Below are 17420 nucleotides of genomic sequence, written 5' to 3' on the forward strand. Positions count from 1 at the left end.
TGCTGGAGGTCATTTTCCAGGGCTCTGGCAGTGCTCCTCCTGCTCCTCCTTGCACAAAGGCGGAGGTAACGGTCCTGCTGCTGGGTTGTTGCCCTCTTACGGCCTCCTCCGCGTCTCCTGATGTACTGGCCTGTCTCCTGGTAGCGCCTCTATGCTCTGGACACCACGCTGACAGACACAGCAAACCTTCTTGCCACAGCTCGCATTGATGTTCCATCCTGGATGAGTTGCACTACCTAAATATATGCCATTTAGCAGACGCTTTTATCCAAAGCGACTTACAGTCATGTGTGCATACATTCTACGTATGGGTGGTCCCGGGAATCGAACCCACTACTCTGGCGTTACAAGCGCCATGCTCTACCAACTGAGCTACAGAAGGACCACTACCTGAGCCACTTGTGTGGGTTGTAGACTCCGTCTCATGCTACCACTAGAGTGAACGCACCGCCAGCATTCAAAAGTGACCAAAACATCAGCCAGAAAGCATAGGAACTGAGAAGTGGTCTGTGGTCACCACCTGCAGAACCACTCCTTTATTGGGGGTTTCTTGCTAATTTCCCATAATTTCCACCTTTTGTCTATTCCATTTGCACAACAGCATGTGAAATTTATTGTCAATCAGTGTTGCTTCCTAAGTGGACAGTTTGATTTCACAGAAGTGTGATTGACTTGGAGTTACATTGTGTTGTTTAATTGTTCCCTTTATTTTTTTGAGCAGTGTAGGAATTATCGGACTATTTCTCTCTATACCATTTGTATTTCATATACCATTGACTATTGAATGTCCTTATAGGCACTTTAGTATTGCCAGTGTAACAGTATAGCTTCGGTCTCTCTCTCGCTCCTACCTGGGCTCGAACCAGGAACACAATGACAACAGCCACCCTCAAAGCAACATTAGCCTTGCAGAGCTAGGGGAACAACTACTCAAAGTCTCAGAGCGAGTGACGTTTGAAACGCTATTAGCGCGCACCCCGCTAACTAGCTAGCCATTTCACATGACATTACACCAGCCTAACCTCGGGAGCTGATAGGCTTGAAGTCATAAACAGCAGAGCTGCTGGCAAATCGCACAAAAGTGCTGTTTGAATTAATGCTTTTGAGCCTGCTGGTGCCGACCACCGCTCTGTCAGACTGCTCTATCAAATCATAGACTTAAACATAATAACACACAGAAATATGAGCCTTAGGTCATTAATATGGTCGAATCCAGAAACTATCATCTCGAAAACAAGATGTTTATTCTTTCAGTGAAATACGGAACCGTTCTGTATTTTACCTAACGGGTGGCATCCCTCAGTCTAAATATTCCCGTTACATTGCACAACCTTTAAATGTTATGTCATAATTATGTAAAATTCTGGCAAATTAGTTCGCAATGAGCCAGGCGGCACAAACTGTTGCATATACCCTGACTCTGCGTGCAATGAACGCAAGAGAAATGACACAATTTCACCCGGTTAGTATTGCCTGCTAACCGGGATTTCTTTTAGCTAAATATGCAGGTTTAAAAAGATACACTTCTGTATATTGATTTTAAGAAATGCATTGGTGTTTATGGTTAGGTACACGTTGGAGCAACGACAGTCCTTTTTCGCAAATGCGCACTGCATCGATTATATGCAACGCAGGACACGCTAGATAAACTAGTAATATCATCACACCATGTGAAAGTTATAACTTGTGATTATGATTGATTAAGTTTCAATGCTAGCTAGCAACTTAACTTGGCTTCTTACTGCATTCACGTAACAGGTGGGCTCCTCGTGAGGCAGGTGGTTAGAGCGTTGGACTCGTTAACCGTAAGGAACACCGTAATTCCCGAGCTGACAAGGTAAAAATCTGTCGTTTTGCCCCAGTTAACCCACAGTTCCTAGGCCGTCATTGAAAATAAGAATGTGTTCTTAACGGACTTGCCTAGTTAAATAAAGATTAAATAAAATGTGTAAAAAAAAACATTTTAATTTTAATTTTAAAATCAGCAAAATCAGTGTCCAAAATTACAGATTTCCGATTGTTATAAAAACTTGAAATCGGCCCTAATTAATCGGCCATTCTGATTAATCGGTCGACCTCTAACTCTGGAAAGGCCTGCGGTTGCAAACGGTGCAATTGTCGTACCAGGCAATGATACAGCCCGACAGAAAGCTCTCAATGGTGCATCTGTAGAAGTTCGTGAGGGGTGGGTCTTCGGGGCCAAGCCGAATTTCTTCAGCCTCGCTGTTGCGCCTTCTTCAATGGATGGACCATTTCAGGTTGTCAGTGATGTGAGGAGAGAGGGGGAATGAAGGAGAGAGGTGGAGGGAAGGAAGGAAGGAGAGAGGGTTGTCAGTGATGTGCACGCCGAGGGAACTTGGAAGATTCTCACCATCTCCACTGGAGTTCAAGATGGCACCAACAGACATGGTCGCCTTGTTCCTAGTTCTGAACCAACTTTGCAGTATTGTTTTTTTTGTGTGGTATTTCTTACATTATTTCCACAGAACGTTTCTTGTATTATTCCCTACAGGACTCAGGAGGCGTGCATTACCACCCACCACTTCCGAGTATATTACTCACTAATGTTCAGTCCCTGGACAATAAAGTAGACAAGCTCAGGGCGAGGATCTCATTCGAGACATCAAGGACAAAAACTTACTCTCTTTCGCGGAATTATGGCTCTCTCCGCGTATACCGTCCCTGTCCATACAGCAAGCGGGGTTCTTCGTACATCACGGACGGACAGAAAGAACTCTCCGGCAAAAAGAAATGGAGAGGTGTATGTTTCACAATTAACTACTCATGGTGTGATTAAGGTAACATACAGGAAGTCCTTTTGTTCTCCCGATTAGTAATACCTCTCCATCAAATACCGGTGGCATTACCTCCCGAGAGAATTCTCTTCGGCCATCGTCACGGCCGTGTAGATTCCAACCCTCAGGCAGACACTGACGGCTTTCAAGAAAATACACTGGACTTTGTGTAAACTGGAAACCGCATATCCTGGATTGATTTATTTACGGAAGTTTCATCAACATCTCCTGCGCTATTCACTCATTGAGAACTCTGACCATTGCTACTCCCCCTTCCGGGACAGCTACAAGGCCCTCGGCAAATCAGATCATGCCAACATTCTGTTCTTCCCCTCCTATAGGCAGAAACTTAGAACAGGAAGTACCCGTGATAAGGACTGTTTAACATTGGTCTGACCAATCAGAATCTATTCTTCAGGATTGTTTTGGTCATGTGGACAGCGATATGTTCCGTGTTGCCTCTGAGAATAGCATCGACGTATACACTAACTCAGTGACTGAGGTCATCAGGGAAGTGCATAGATGATGCTGTTCCCACTGTGAGGATCAGAGTTTATCCAAACCAATAACCCTGGATAGATGGCAACAGCCACACAAAACTGAAAGCGCCAACAACCACATTTAGTGGTGCCAGGGAATTAACCTCTCCCTCAACGTCAACAAAACGAAGCAGCCGATCGTGGACTTCAGAAGACAGCAGAGAGAGCACGCACCCATCCACATCGGTCTATCTTGTCACAGTGCTACAACACATGCCCAACGATGGGACAGAGAAAGGAGTGCGTCCCAAATGGCACCCTATTTCCTATATAGCGAATAAGGTGCCCTGTGGGCTCTGGTCTAATGTAGTGCACTACGCAGGGAATAGGGTGCCATTTGGGCTCTGGTCTAAAGTAGTGCACTATATAGGGAATAGGGTGCCATTTGGGCTCTGGTCTAAAGTAGTGCACTACATAGGGAATAGGGTGCCATTTGGGCTCTGGTCTAAAGTAGTGCACTACGTAGGGATTAGGGTGCCATTTGGGATGCTTCCTGCTACAGAATGTGGTTAATCAAAGAGTCTCTACCAGTCTGCAGCAGGCCTAGAGCAGAGATCTGCTGTACAGGGCATAGTCGGGACAGGGGAAGGCGGGGTGAGTGAGTGAGTGAGTGAGTGAGTGAGTGAGTGAGTGAGTGAACATAAGAGAGAAAGCAGGGTGTGTCTCTGTTTTTGTTGGTTCAGGGAAGGGGAAGGCATATAGATAGGGCAGTGAGGCAGCGATTTATTCCACTGTGATTTATTCCACATGGAAGTTACCATGGTGTTAAAGTTACCATGGTGTCAAAGTTACCATGGTTCAAAGTTACCATGGTGTTAAAGTTACCATGTGTGTTACCATTAAAGTTACCATGGTGTGTTACCATGGTGTCAAAGTTACCATGGTGTTAAAGTTACCATGGTGTTAAAGTTACCATGGTGTTAAAGTTACCATGGTGTTAAAGTTACCATGGTGTTAAAGTTACCATGGTGTTAAAGTTACCATGGTGTTAAAGTTACCATGGTGTTAAAGTTACCATGGTGTTAAAGTTACCATGGTGTTAAAGTTACCATGGTGTTAAAGTTACCATGGTGTTAAAGTTACCATGGTGTTAAAGTTACCATAGTGTTAAAGTTACCATAGTGTTAAAGTTACCATAGTTTTAAAGTTACCATGGTGTTAAAGTTACCATAGTTTTCACATTACCAAACTTGTCTCTTTAGATGTAAAGGGGACTGATGGGGCAGTGAGTCTTGGATAATCTGACCTCTCAACACTTGTTCATTATGTTGCTACATTACCCAGGAAGTTCATCTGGGAAGGATAGAGGGTGTGGTGTGTGATGGTGTGTGAGTGTGGGTGTGGTGTGTGGGAGAGGGTGAGTGTGTGAAGGTGAGGGAAGGTGTAACATGACAACAGACAGCTGAGGGATTCAGAGCAAGAATAGGGAAGAGAAAAGGAGAGAGGGAGGGAGGGAAACGGATGACGCACTAATAACTCAAACCAAATTCCTCTCATAGGAACATTCTTGCTGCTGCACACCTGGTAAACTGGTAGCCATCAAAATGGGAGGGAAAAAAACAGGTCAGGGAACACTTGTTCATTATGTTGCTAGGGAAGGAGAGAGGAGGGAAGGAGAGGGAGGTAGGGAAGGAGAGAGAGAGGGAGGGAAGGGGAGAGGGAGGGAGGGAAGGAGAGGAAGGAGGTAAGGAGAGAGAGAGAGGGAGGTAGGGAAGAGGAGAGAGGGAGGAGGAGGGGAGGGAGGAAGAGAGAGGGAGGGAAGGAGAGAGGAGGGAGGAGAGAGGGAGGTAGGAGGGAGGAGGGAGGAGAGGGAGGGAGGGAGAGGGAGGGAGAGGAGGGAGGGAGGGAGAGGAGAGAGGGAGGTAGGGAGAGGAGAGAGGGAGGAAGGAGAGAGGGGAAGGAAGGAGAGAGGGAAGGAAGGAGAGAGGGAAGGAAGGAGAGAGGGAAGGAAGGAGAGAGGGAAGGAAGGAGAGAGGGAAGGAAGAGAGAGGGAAGGAAGGAGAGAGGGAAGGAAGGAGAGAGGGAAGGAAGGAGAGAGGGAAGGAAGGAGAGAGGGAAGGAAGGAGAGAGGGAAGGAAGGAGAGAGGGAAGGAAGGAGAGAGGGAAGGAAGGAGAGAGGGAAGGAAGGAGAGAGGGAAGGAAGGAGAGAGGGAAGGAAGGAGAGAGGGAAGGAAGGAGAGAGGGAAGGAAGGAGAGAGGGAAGGAAGGAGAGAGGGACGGAAGGAGAGAGGGACGGAAGGAGAGAGGGACGGAAGGAGAGAGGGACGGAAGGAGAGAGGGACGGAAGGAGAGAGGGACGGAAGGAGAGAGGGACGGAAGGAGAGAGGGACGGAAGGAGAGAGGGACGGAAGGAGAGAGGGACGGAAGGAGAGAGGGACGGAAGGAGAGAGGGACGGAAGGAGAGAGGGACGGAAGGAGAGAGGGACGGAAGGAGAGAGGGAGGGACGGAAGGAGAGAGGGACGGAAGGAGAGAGGGACGGAAGGAGAGAGGGAGGGACGGAAGGAGAGAGGGAGGGACGGAAGGAGAGAGGGAGGGACGGAGAGAGGGAGGAAGGAGAGAGGGAGGGACGGAGAGAGGGACGGAGAGAGGAGGGACGGAGAGAGGGACGAAGAGAGGGAGGGACGGAGAGAGAGGAGGGAAGGAGAGAGGGAAGGGAGGAGAGAGGGAGAGAGGAGGGAAGAGGGGAAGGAGAGAGGGAAGGAGAGAGGGAGGGAAGGAGAGGAGAGAGGGAAGGAATGAGAGAGGGAGGGAAGGAAGGAAGGAAGGAAGGAGAGAGGGAGGGAAGGAGAGGAGAGAGGGAGGGAAGGAGAGGAGAGAGGGAGGGAGGGAAGGAGAGGAGAGAGGGAGGGAAGGAGAGGAGAGAGGGAGGGAGGGGGAAGGAGAGGGAGGGAAGGAGAAGAGAGAGGGAGGGAAGGAGAGGAGAGAGGGAGGGAAGGAGAGGAGAGAGGGAGGGAAGGAGAGGAGAGAGGGAGGGAAGGAGAGGAGAGAGGGAGGGAAGGAGAGGAGAGAGGGAGGGAAGGAGAGGAGAGAGGGAGGGAAGGAGAGGAGAGGGGGAGGGAAGGAGAGGAGAGAGGAGGGAAGGAGAGGAGAGAGGAGGGAAGGAGAGAGGGGAGGGAAGGAGAGGAGAGGGAAGGAGGAGAGAAGGGAGGGAAGGAGGAGAGAGGGGAGGGAAGGAGAAGGGAGGGAAGGAGGAGAGAGGGGAGGGAAGGAGGAGAGAGGGGAGGGAAGGAGGAGGAGGGGAGGGAAGGAGGGGGGGGAGGGGGTAGGAGGGAAGGGGGGAGGGGAGGGTAGGAGGAGGAGGGGAGGGAAGGAGGGGGAGGGGAGGAGAGGAGTGAGGGGAGGGAGGAGGAGAGGAGGAGAGGAGGAGAGGAGGAGGAGAGGAGTGAGAGAGGGGAGGAGTGAGAGAGGGGAGGAGAGTAGTGAGAGTGGGTAGGAGTGGAGTGATAGAGGGGAGGGGAGGGGAGAGAGGAGAGAGAGAGAGAGAGAGAGGAGGGAGGGAAGGAGAGAGGGGAGGGAAGGAGAGGAGTAAAAATCTAAGTGAGAAGGAGAATAAAGAGGAATGGAAGAAAGGGAAAGTTGGTGGGAAAAGAGGGAGGGAGACCGAGAGAGAGTCGGTGGTTCACCCAGTCAGTGAGGGAGTGTGTCTCAGTATTGTCCACATTCCTCTATTTAACCCCAGACCTTAGGACAAACACACAGGAAGAGTTGATGCAGATGTGTCCCCAGAAGGCACCATGCCCTCACTCAGAAGGCACTCACCCCCCTCTCTCTGACCCCCCCCCCCCACTCTCTCACTTATTCTACTTCTTATCAGATGAGTGATATGATCATCAGCTATCTCACTTGGCCAGTTCCATTATAGTGAGTAGCAACCAGCACCTGGTCTGTGTGGACAGGACAACTGAGACGTCCATACAATGACTGGCAAGCAATTTGATCAGGCTTCTACTGTATTTAGATTACCTCTCTGTGTGTGTGTGTGTGTGTGTGTGTGTACCTTGAAGCTGGACAGCTCTTGCTTGGTAAAGCCATGGCTGTGGATGATCTTCATCTGTTTGACCAGAGTACTCTTCCCACTCTCTGCTGCTCCTGAATGAGACGCAGGGATGGAGACATTTCAGGTGTTATATTATCATGTCTCTCTTCGTTTTCCAAACCTTGAGGGTAATATTTACCGTTAAATTCTATTTTTTTTTCTTCATGGTTTGTGTCTTCTCACTTTTGTTTATTTCACTTGCTTTGGCAATGTAAACATGTTTCCATGCCAATAAACCCCTTTGAATTGATGAGAGCGAGAGTGCGAGAGCAAGAGAGAAATAGTTTCTTACATTGTATTACAAAAAGTTCAAGGACAATGGCTTTATCTTGACGCCTGGGTCCCAGATCAGTTTGTGCTGTGACTGGACAATGACCATAGATAGAGATAGATCAGATCAGTTTGTGCTGTGACTGGACAATGACCATAGATAGATCAGATCAGTTTGTGCTGTGACTGGACAATGACCATAGATAGATCAGATCAGTTTGTGCTGTGACTGGACAATGACCATAGATAGATCAGATCAGTTTGTGCTGTGACTGGACAATGACCATAGATAGATCAGATCAGTTTGTGCTGTGACTGGACAATGACCATAGATAGATCAGATCAGTTTGTGCTGTGACTGGACAATGACCATAGATAGATCAGATCAGTTTGTGCTGTGACTGGACAATGACCATAGATAGATCAGATCAGTTTGTGCTGTGACTGGACAATGACCATAGATAGATCAGATCAGTTTGTGCTGTGACTGGACAATGACCATAGATAGATCAGATCAGTTTGTGCTGTGACTGGACAATGACCATAGATAGATCAGATCAGTTTGTGCTGTGACTGGACAATGACCATAGATAGATCAGATCAGTTTGTGCTGTGACTGGACAATGACCATAGATAGGAGAGTTGACAAGACAGCATAAAACATCTGGAGTGTTTCCCTTAAGGAATCATGTACCTATACCTAAGGGAATTGTTTAAGGATTCCTTTAGGCGAGGGCATCATTTAAGGGTTTTACGGTAGTTTGAAGACAGGTACAACAGAAAGAGTCTCTGATTACCAAGGAAATTACTTAGTTAAAGTCTTAATTAAAGTCTTAGTTAATAAAAACGTTTTTTTTAAGTATTCAAACGAATTGATTCATTAGATAATAAAATGTGTTCATTTGAGTTACTTTTTACTCAACTTGTTTCTATTAATTTCTAGCACATCAAGCGAAGTCCAGAGCAGCGGAGGCTGCAGAAGGGAGGGCGACTCATAACGGCTGAAACGGAGCAAACGGAATGACAGAAACCATGAGCCTTTCTCAGGAGCAAGCGAGGGTCAGAGTATAAGTCCATATCAAAGGATGCGACACGGAGCACGGAGGGCACTTCTCTAATGCCTACTCCGTTTGGACATATGTTGAAGCATCGATGTAAGCTTCAACAGAAAGTATGCAAAGAAATATGACTCAATCATGTAAAAAATGAACATTTATTGAAATCATTGGCGGCCAATTATTTCTAGTAGTTTCTAGCACATCAAGATAACGCAGTACTGTTGACAAGCCACGAATAATTGACATCTACTTTGCATAACATTAGTTGTAGGTCATTTTTGCCTGTTAAACTATCTGGTTAGCTACATTATTACAAGTCACATATAGCTAGCTTATAGTTATGAAGTAAAACGTTTGAATTGCGTATATCTTGATTCCTCTCCATTGTCCTGGCTGGAAGAAGGTTCAGTGAATGGGTAAGTCCATAGTCAAGTCAATAGCTAGCTAACTAGCCACAAATAATTGTTCGCTAGCTAGTTGCCCACTAAACATTTACATATACCTTGCATAACATTAGTTTTAGGCCCTTTCTGCCTGTTTACCAAGCTGGCTAGCTAGATTACTATGGCTCACATACATCTAGCTGATAATTATGATATAAAACATTTGCTTTGTGGTGCAGTGTGCGATAAGCATTACTCCCCCCTACTGTGTTAAATGTTATGTTTGATGATTTCTCCTCACACTCGTCCCCACAAGAACGTAGTCAAGAGAACATCCTGGGAGAATGCACTCAGAGCATGAGCATGGAGCACGGTAGTATGCATACAACACCACGTGTCTGATACCATTCCACTTCAGCCATTAACACAAGCACGTCCTCCCGAATGAATGTGCCACCAACCTCCTGTGGTATAGAGTATGTAGCCTGCTAGCTGTGTTGTGCACCTTTCCTTGTTCAGCTACCTAGCTAGCTGGTGGAAGTGTTTCTTTTGAAACCAGGGCAGAGGAAAGAAACATTCACTTCCACAAGTGCTGTTTACATGGATATCCCTACTGAATGCTGTTTACATGGATATCCCTACTGAATGCTGTTTACATGGATATCCCTACTGAATGCTGTTTACATGGATATCCCTCCCTACTGAATGCTGTTTACATGGATACCCCTACTGAATGCTGTTTGTTATCCATACTGAATGCTGTTTACATGGATATCCCTACTGAATGCTGTTTGATATCCATACTGAATGCTGTTTACATGGATATCCCTACTGAATGCTGTTTACATGGATATCCCTACTGAATGCTGTTTACATGGATATCCCTACTGAATGCTGTTTACATGGATACCCCTACTGAATGCTGTTTACATGGATACCCCTACTGAATGCTGTTTACATGGATATCCATACTGAATGCTGTTTACATGGATACCCCTACTGAATGCTGTTTGATATCCCTACTGAATGCTGTTTACATGGATATCCATACTGAATGCTGTTTACATGGATATCCATACTGAATGCTGTTTGATATCCATACTGAATGCTGTTTACATGGATATCCCTACTGAATGCTGTTTACATGGATACCCCTACTGAATGCTGTTTACATGGATACCCCTACTGCATGCTGTTTGATATCCCTACTGAATGCTGTTTACATGGATATCCATACTGAATGCTGTTTACATGGATACCCCTACTGAATGCTGTTTGATATCCCTACTGAATGCTGTTTACATGGATATCCATACTGAATGCTGTTTACATGGATATCCATACTGAATGCTGTTTGATATCCATACTGAATGCTGTTTACATGGATATCCCTACTGAATGCTGTTTACATGGATACCCCTACTGAATGCTGTTTACATGGATACCCCTACTGCATGCTGTTTGATATCCCTACTGAATGCTGTTTACATGGATATCCATACTGAATGCTGTTTACATGGATACCCCTACTGAATGCTGTTTACATGGATACCCCTACTGAATGCTGTTTACATGGATACCCCTACTGAATGCTGTTTACATGGATACCCCTACTGAATGCTGTTTACATGGATACCCCTACTGAATGCTGTTTACATGGATACCCCTACTGAATGCTGTTTACATGGATACCCCTACTGAATGCGGTTTACATGGATACCCCTACTGAATGCTGTTTACATGGATATCCCTACTGAATGCTGTTTACATGGATATCCCTACTGAATGCTGTTTACATGGATACCCCTACTGAATGCTGTTTACATGGATATCCCTACTGAATTCTGTTTACATGGATATCCATACTGAATGCTGTTTACATGGATATCCATACTGAATGCTGTTTGATACCCATACTGAATGCTATTTACATGGATATCCCTACTGAATGCTGTTTACATGGATATCCATACTGAATGCTGTTTGATACCAATACTGAATGCCATTCACATGGATATCCCTACTGAATGCCGTTCACATGGATATCCCTACTGAATGCCGTTCACATGGATATCCCTACTGAATGCCGTTCACATGGATATCCCTACTGAATGCCGTTCACATGGATATCCCTACTGAATGCCGTTCACATGGATATCCCTACTGAATGCCGTTCACATGGATATCCCTACTGAATGCCGATTCACATGGATATCCCTACTGAATGCCGTTCACATGGATATCCCTACTGAATGCCGATTCACATGGATATCCCTACTGAATGCCGTTCACATGGATATCCCTACTGAATGCCGTTCACATGGATATCCCTACTGAATGCCGTTCACATGGATATCCCTACTGAATGCCGTTTCACATGGATATCCCTACTGAATGCCGTTCACATGGATATCCCTACTGAATGCCGTTCACATGGATATCCCTACTGAATGCCGTTGGATATCCCTACTGGATGCCGTTACATGGATATCCCTACTGAATGCTGTTTGATATCCCTACTGAATGCTGTTTACATGGATACCCCTACTGAATGCCGTTCACATGGATATCCCTACTGAATGCCGTTCACATGGATATCCCTACTGAATGCCGTTCACATGGATATCCCTACTGAATGCCGTTCACATGGATATCCCTACTGAATGCCGTTCACATGGATATCCCTACTGAATGCCGTTCACATGGATATCCCTACTGAATGCCGTTTACATGGATCCCCTACTGAATGCTGTTTGATATCCCTACTGAATGCTGTTTACATGGATATCCATACTGAATGCTGTTTACATGGATATCCCTACTGAATGCTGTTTGATATCCCTACTGAATGCTGTTTACATGGATATCCATACTGAATGCTGTTTACATGGATATCCCTACTGAATGCCGTTCACATGGATATCCCTACTGAATGCCGTTCACATGGATATCCCTACTGAATGCCGTTCACATGGATATCCCTACTGAATGCCGTTTACATGGATACCCCTACTGAATGCTGTTTGATATCCCTACTGAATGCTGTTTACATGGATATCCATACTGAATGCTGTTTACATGGATACCCCTACTGAATGCTGTTTGATATCCCTACTGAATGCTGTTTACATGGATATCCATACTGAATGCTGTTTACATGGATACCCCTACTGAATGCTGTTTGATATCCCTACTGAATGCCGTTCACATGGATATCCCTACTGAATGCCGTTCACATGGATATCCCTACTGAATGCCGTTTACATGGATACCCCTACTGAATGCTGTTTGATATCCCTACTGAATGCTGTTTACATGGATATCCATACTGAATGCCGTTTACATGGATACCCCTACTGAATGCTGTTTGATATCCCTACTGAATGCTGTTTACATGGATATCCTATGAATGCTGTTTACATGGATATCCCTACTGAATGCTGTTTACATGGATATCCCTACTGAATGCTGTTTACATGGATATCCCTACTGAATGTTCACATGGATATCCCTACTGAATGCCGTTCACATGGATATCCCTACTGAATGCCGTTCACATGGATATCCCTACTGAATGCCGTTTACATGGATACCCCTACTGAATGCTGTTTGATATCCCTACTGAATGCCGTTTACATGGATACCCCTACTGAATGCTGTTTGATATCCCTACTGAATGCCGTTTACATGGATATCCATACTGAATGCCGTTTACATGGATACCCCTACTGAATGCTGTTTGATATCCCTACTGAATGCTGTTTACATGGATATCCATACTGAATGCTGTTTACATGGATATCCCTACTGAATGCCGTTCACATGGATATCCCTACTGAATGCCGTTCACATGGATATCCCTACTGAATGCCGTTCACATGGATATCCCTACTGAATGCCGTTTACATGGATACCCCTACTGAATGCTGTTTGATATCCCTACTGAATGCTGTTTACATGGATATCCATACTGAATGCTGTTTACATGGATACCCCTACTGAATGCTGTTTGATATCCCTACTGAATGCTGTTTACATGGATATCCATACTGAATGCTGTTTACATGGATATCCATACTGAATGCTGTTTACATGGATACCCCTACTGAATGCTGTTTGATATCCCTACTGAATGCTGTTTACATTGATATCCATACTGAATGCTGTTTACATGGATATCCCTACTGAATGCTGTTTACATGGATACCCCTACTGCATGCTGTTTGATATCCCTACTGAATGCTGTTTACATGGATATCCCTACTGAATGCCGTTTACATGGATACCCCTACTGAATGCTGTTTGATATCCCTACTGAATGCCGTTTACATGGATACCCCTACTGAATGCTGTTTGATATCCCTACTGAATGCCGTTTACATGGATATCCATACTGAATGCCGCATGGATATTACATGGATATCCCTACTGAATGCTGTTCACATGGATATCCCTACTGAATGCTGATATTTACATGGATATCCATACTGAATGCTGTTTACATGGATATCCATACTGAATGCCGTTTACATGGATATCCATACTGAATGCTGGTTTACATACCCCTACTGAATGCTGTTTGATATCCCTACTGAATGCTGTTTACATGGATATCCATACTGAATGCTGTTTACATGGATATCCATACTGAATGCTGTTTACATGGATATCCATACTGAATGCTGTTTACATGGATATCCATACTGAATGCTGTTTACATGGTATACCCCTACTGCATGCTGTTTGATATCCCTACTGAATGCTGTTTACATGGATATCCATACTGAATGCTGTTTACATGGATATCCATACTGAATGCTGTTTACATGGATATCCATACTGAATGCTGTTTACATGGATATCCTACTGAATGCTGTTTACATGGCTGTTCACATGGATATCCCTACTGAATTACATGGATATCCATACTGAATGCTGTTTACATGGATATCCCTACTGAATGCTGTTTGATATCCCTACTGAATGCTGTTTACATTGATATCCATACTGAATGCTGTTTACATGGATATCCCTACTGAATGCTGTTTACATGGATATCCCTACTGAATGCCGTTCACATGGATATCCCTACTGAATCCCTACTGAATGCCGTTCACATGGATATCCCTACTGAATGCCGTCACATGGATATCCCTACTGAATGCCGATGGATATCCCTACTGAATGCCGACATGGATATCCCTACTGAATGCCGTTCACATGGATATCCCTACTGAATGCCATGGATATTACTGAACATGGATATCCCTACTGAATGCCGTTCACATGGATATCCCTACTGAATGCCGTTCACATGGATATCCCTACTGAATGCCGTTCACATGGATATCCCTACTGAATGCCGTTCACATGGATATCCCTACTGAATGCCGTTCACATGGATATCCCTACTGAATGCCGTTCACATGGATATCCCTACTGAATGCCGTTCACATGGATATCCCTACTGAATGCCGTTTACATGGATATCCCTACTGAATGCCGTTTACATGGATATCCCTACTGAATGCCGTTTACATGGATACCCATACTGAATGCTATTTACATTGATATCCCTACTGAATGCCGTTCACATGGATATCCCTACTGAATTCCGTTTACATGGATATCTCTACTGAATGGCGTTTACATGGATATCCCTACTGAATGGCGTTTACATGGATATCCCTACTGAATGGCGTTTACATGGATATCCCTACTGAATGGCGTTCACATGGATATCCCTACTGAATGCCGTTTACATGGATATCCCTACTGAATGCTGTTTACATGGATATCCATACTGAATGCCGTTTACATGGATATCCCTACTGAATGCTGTTTGATACCCATACTGAATGCTGTTTACATTGATATCCCTACTGAATGCTGTTTACATCGATATCCCTACTGAATGCTGTTTACATTGATACCCCTACTGAATGCTGTTTACATGGATATCCCTACTGAATGCTGTTTGATACCCATACTGAATGCTGTTTACATGGATATCCCTACTGAATGCTGTTTACATGGATATCCCTACTGAATGCTGTTTGATACCCATACTGAATGTTGTTTACATTGATATCCCTACTGAATGCTGTTTACATTGATATCCATACTGAATTAAGCACTTGAGGGGCCTCGAGGGCAACTAACTTTTTCAATTACTTTAAGGGGGAAATTTGCCTTTAAATGTTTTGTGCAAAAAAATAAAATAAGGGAAAGATAAAGGGTGAAAAGCTACTTAAGATGTTTTATGCAACCGGGCCCTGGATATTTATCTTGTTCTGGTTCATCTCAACACAAACCACATTGGCCTCTATCTGCACTGCGATTCATTCACTGTGACTGACCAGGAAGAATGTTAGACCATTGTGTGGAAACGCCTGCCCCCTTTAAACTCCTCACTGCGTTTCTGTTAAACCAATCATTTCATCTAGTATGGGTCTTTTTTAGCTCGTTGCTGTTGTTCCAATAGCCTCGTTTGAGCTAGAAGTGTGTGGGGCTAGGCTCAACTTGCAAATGTGTTGTGCAAGCCTAGTGTACTAGCTTAGGGCCAGGAGTTTGTCCAGTGGATCTGACCAGAGAACACTCGGCTGTACAATACAGAACATCAAAACACTCTTCTACCGAAGGTGGAATATTGTCCACTAACTACTATTACCACCACCACCATACAGAGAGAGTAGAGTGACATTTGAAATGTGTCTATTCCATTGAAATTTGCGACTGGAATGTTTCCCTGTTCATTTTCGATGGATTATTTTCGCTTTTGTTTACCAATTTCACTTGCTTTGGCAATGTAAACATATGTTTCCATGTCAATAAAGCCCATTGAATGTAATGTAATTGAGAGAAAGAGAGACTTACCGAGCATTAGAATTTTGACCACGTTCATCTCCCTCTTGGCGTATTCATACAGGTCCCTGTCTATCTTCGCGCTCTGAAGCTTCGCCTTCTTTCCCTCCTCCGTTAGGTCTTGTTCTGAACTGAGACACTGTCCCATCTCGCCTTGCTCATCTCCTCGTTCACCGGACACGCACGAGCTAGAATAATACCGGGGAAGGGGGATCAGTCACCGTGGGTTGACGGTGATAGTTGACGCGAACATGTTTATCCAATTCAGTTTTGATTATCGCTTTTTCCTCTTGATGTGTCACATTTTGGGGTGGTTTTCTATGCCAAATGTCTGCAACAATATGGCCAAATGTTCTGTCCTATTCCTTTTTATGACTAAATTAATAACGAAGAAAAAAGTAATTGAATATGTTAAAGTTATTCAATCGGTTCGCATTGGAAGCGCATGTCCATCCGTTGTTACATGACGCGGAATCGCTCGCAATATATCCAATCGAAAAAGGTGAAAACGTTTACCTACTCACTAGCCTAAAAAGTGTCTCGTTACCCAACCAACCACCAAATCGGCAAGGCTATTGTGAATACTTCCTTGTTGTGACTCGAGAGACAAACAACATTTTCAAAAAATAGGCTACCTTCAAATGTCCAATGAGACTGAGCGCCGCTATAGTAGCCTCCAGAATCCTAACCCCCGAAAAGTTTATCCTCCTAGTTGATTTAGGACGGGAGATCCCTCCCACACAGCCTCATAGACTCCCACGGTATTGCAGCATTGGAAAAGTTTCAGATATCCCGTGGAAGTGACGTTTCGGGAGGAGAAATTGACGCCTGAGTGAGTGCTGCCATGTCCACTGGATCCACAAGGTGCGGTACTATGAAAATAACAAACATAATAATCACTGTTTTGAATGTCAGTACGTTCACCAACGCCTCAAATCCTGCCAAACGCGCGGGTCAGGGATTAGTTTCCCTTTGTGTTCCTAATGAGGTGAACGTTTTTTATTCAAGAGACTCGAGCCGTGTCCTCATTTCGACAGCTCAGCGTAATCTGTGACCACACAGCCGCAACCACCGGTCTAGTTTTCCGCGCGACATGCTGACCTAAACGGTTGTTAATCAGTTGGGTATGGGGTGGTGTGATTTGAGTGGATGTAGACATGTAGTTGACCCCGTCAGCTTTGGTGAAACGCCACAGACACCTTTCTTTTTCAAAAACTCTCTAAATAGTTTAGTATTAAAGCCCCCATGCAGTCGTTTAAATTGTATTTTAAAATCATCACTTGTATGGCCAATAAATCACTTTTATCTCTTTAATAATTTATTTCCGAGCCTCCTTTTGCCATTGTAATGCTCTCTGGTCATGAGGGGTTGATACACACTTCAATATATTTACACACACAGCCCTGGTTGTCAGATAGGATCTTCAAGACCAGTGGTCCTCAAACTGTGGATGGCGACAGGGGTCCAGGTGGGT

General features: G+C 44.9%; 1 protein-coding gene across 2 annotated transcripts; it reads right to left on the reverse strand.

Moving 5' to 3' along the window:
- Positions 1-1974: 1974 nt before the first annotated feature.
- Positions 1975-17095, reverse strand: LOC124019160 (guanine nucleotide-binding protein alpha-3 subunit-like). 2 transcript variants are annotated; one of them, XM_046334552.1, is made up of 3 exons: positions 15959-17095; positions 7333-7424; positions 1975-2232 (listed from the first exon to the last, which is right to left on the reverse strand). In XM_046334552.1, the coding sequence occupies exons 1-3, from the start codon at positions 16092-16094 to the stop codon at positions 2215-2217; spliced, it is 246 nt and encodes an 81-aa protein (XP_046190508.1). In that variant the 5' UTR covers positions 16095-17095; the 3' UTR covers positions 1975-2214. The 2 variants fall into 2 exon arrangements, with proteins under 2 accessions (XP_046190508.1, XP_046190507.1); XM_046334551.1 differs by having other exon boundaries at positions 1975-2235; positions 15959-17092.
- Positions 17096-17420: the final 325 nt, after the last annotated feature.

The sequence above is a fragment of the Oncorhynchus gorbuscha genome, unplaced genomic scaffold (assembly GCF_021184085.1).
Source record: "Oncorhynchus gorbuscha isolate QuinsamMale2020 ecotype Even-year unplaced genomic scaffold, OgorEven_v1.0 Un_scaffold_723, whole genome shotgun sequence".
NCBI lineage: Eukaryota > Metazoa > Chordata > Actinopteri > Salmoniformes > Salmonidae > Oncorhynchus > Oncorhynchus gorbuscha.

Coding starts and splice junctions, on each gene's coding strand:
- LOC124019160 (XM_046334551.1), bottom strand. CDS start 16,094: ATGGGACAGTGTCTCAGTTCAGAACAAGACCTAACGGAGGAGGGAAAG. Junction 7,425..15,958: donor GGTCAAAATTCTAATGCTCG/GTAAGTCTCTCT, acceptor CGTCTCATTCAG/GAGCAGCAGAGAGTGGGAAG. Junction 2,236..7,332: donor AAGAGCTGTCCAGCTTCAAG/GTACACACACAC, acceptor CATCCATTGAAG/AAGGCGCAACAGCGAGGCTG.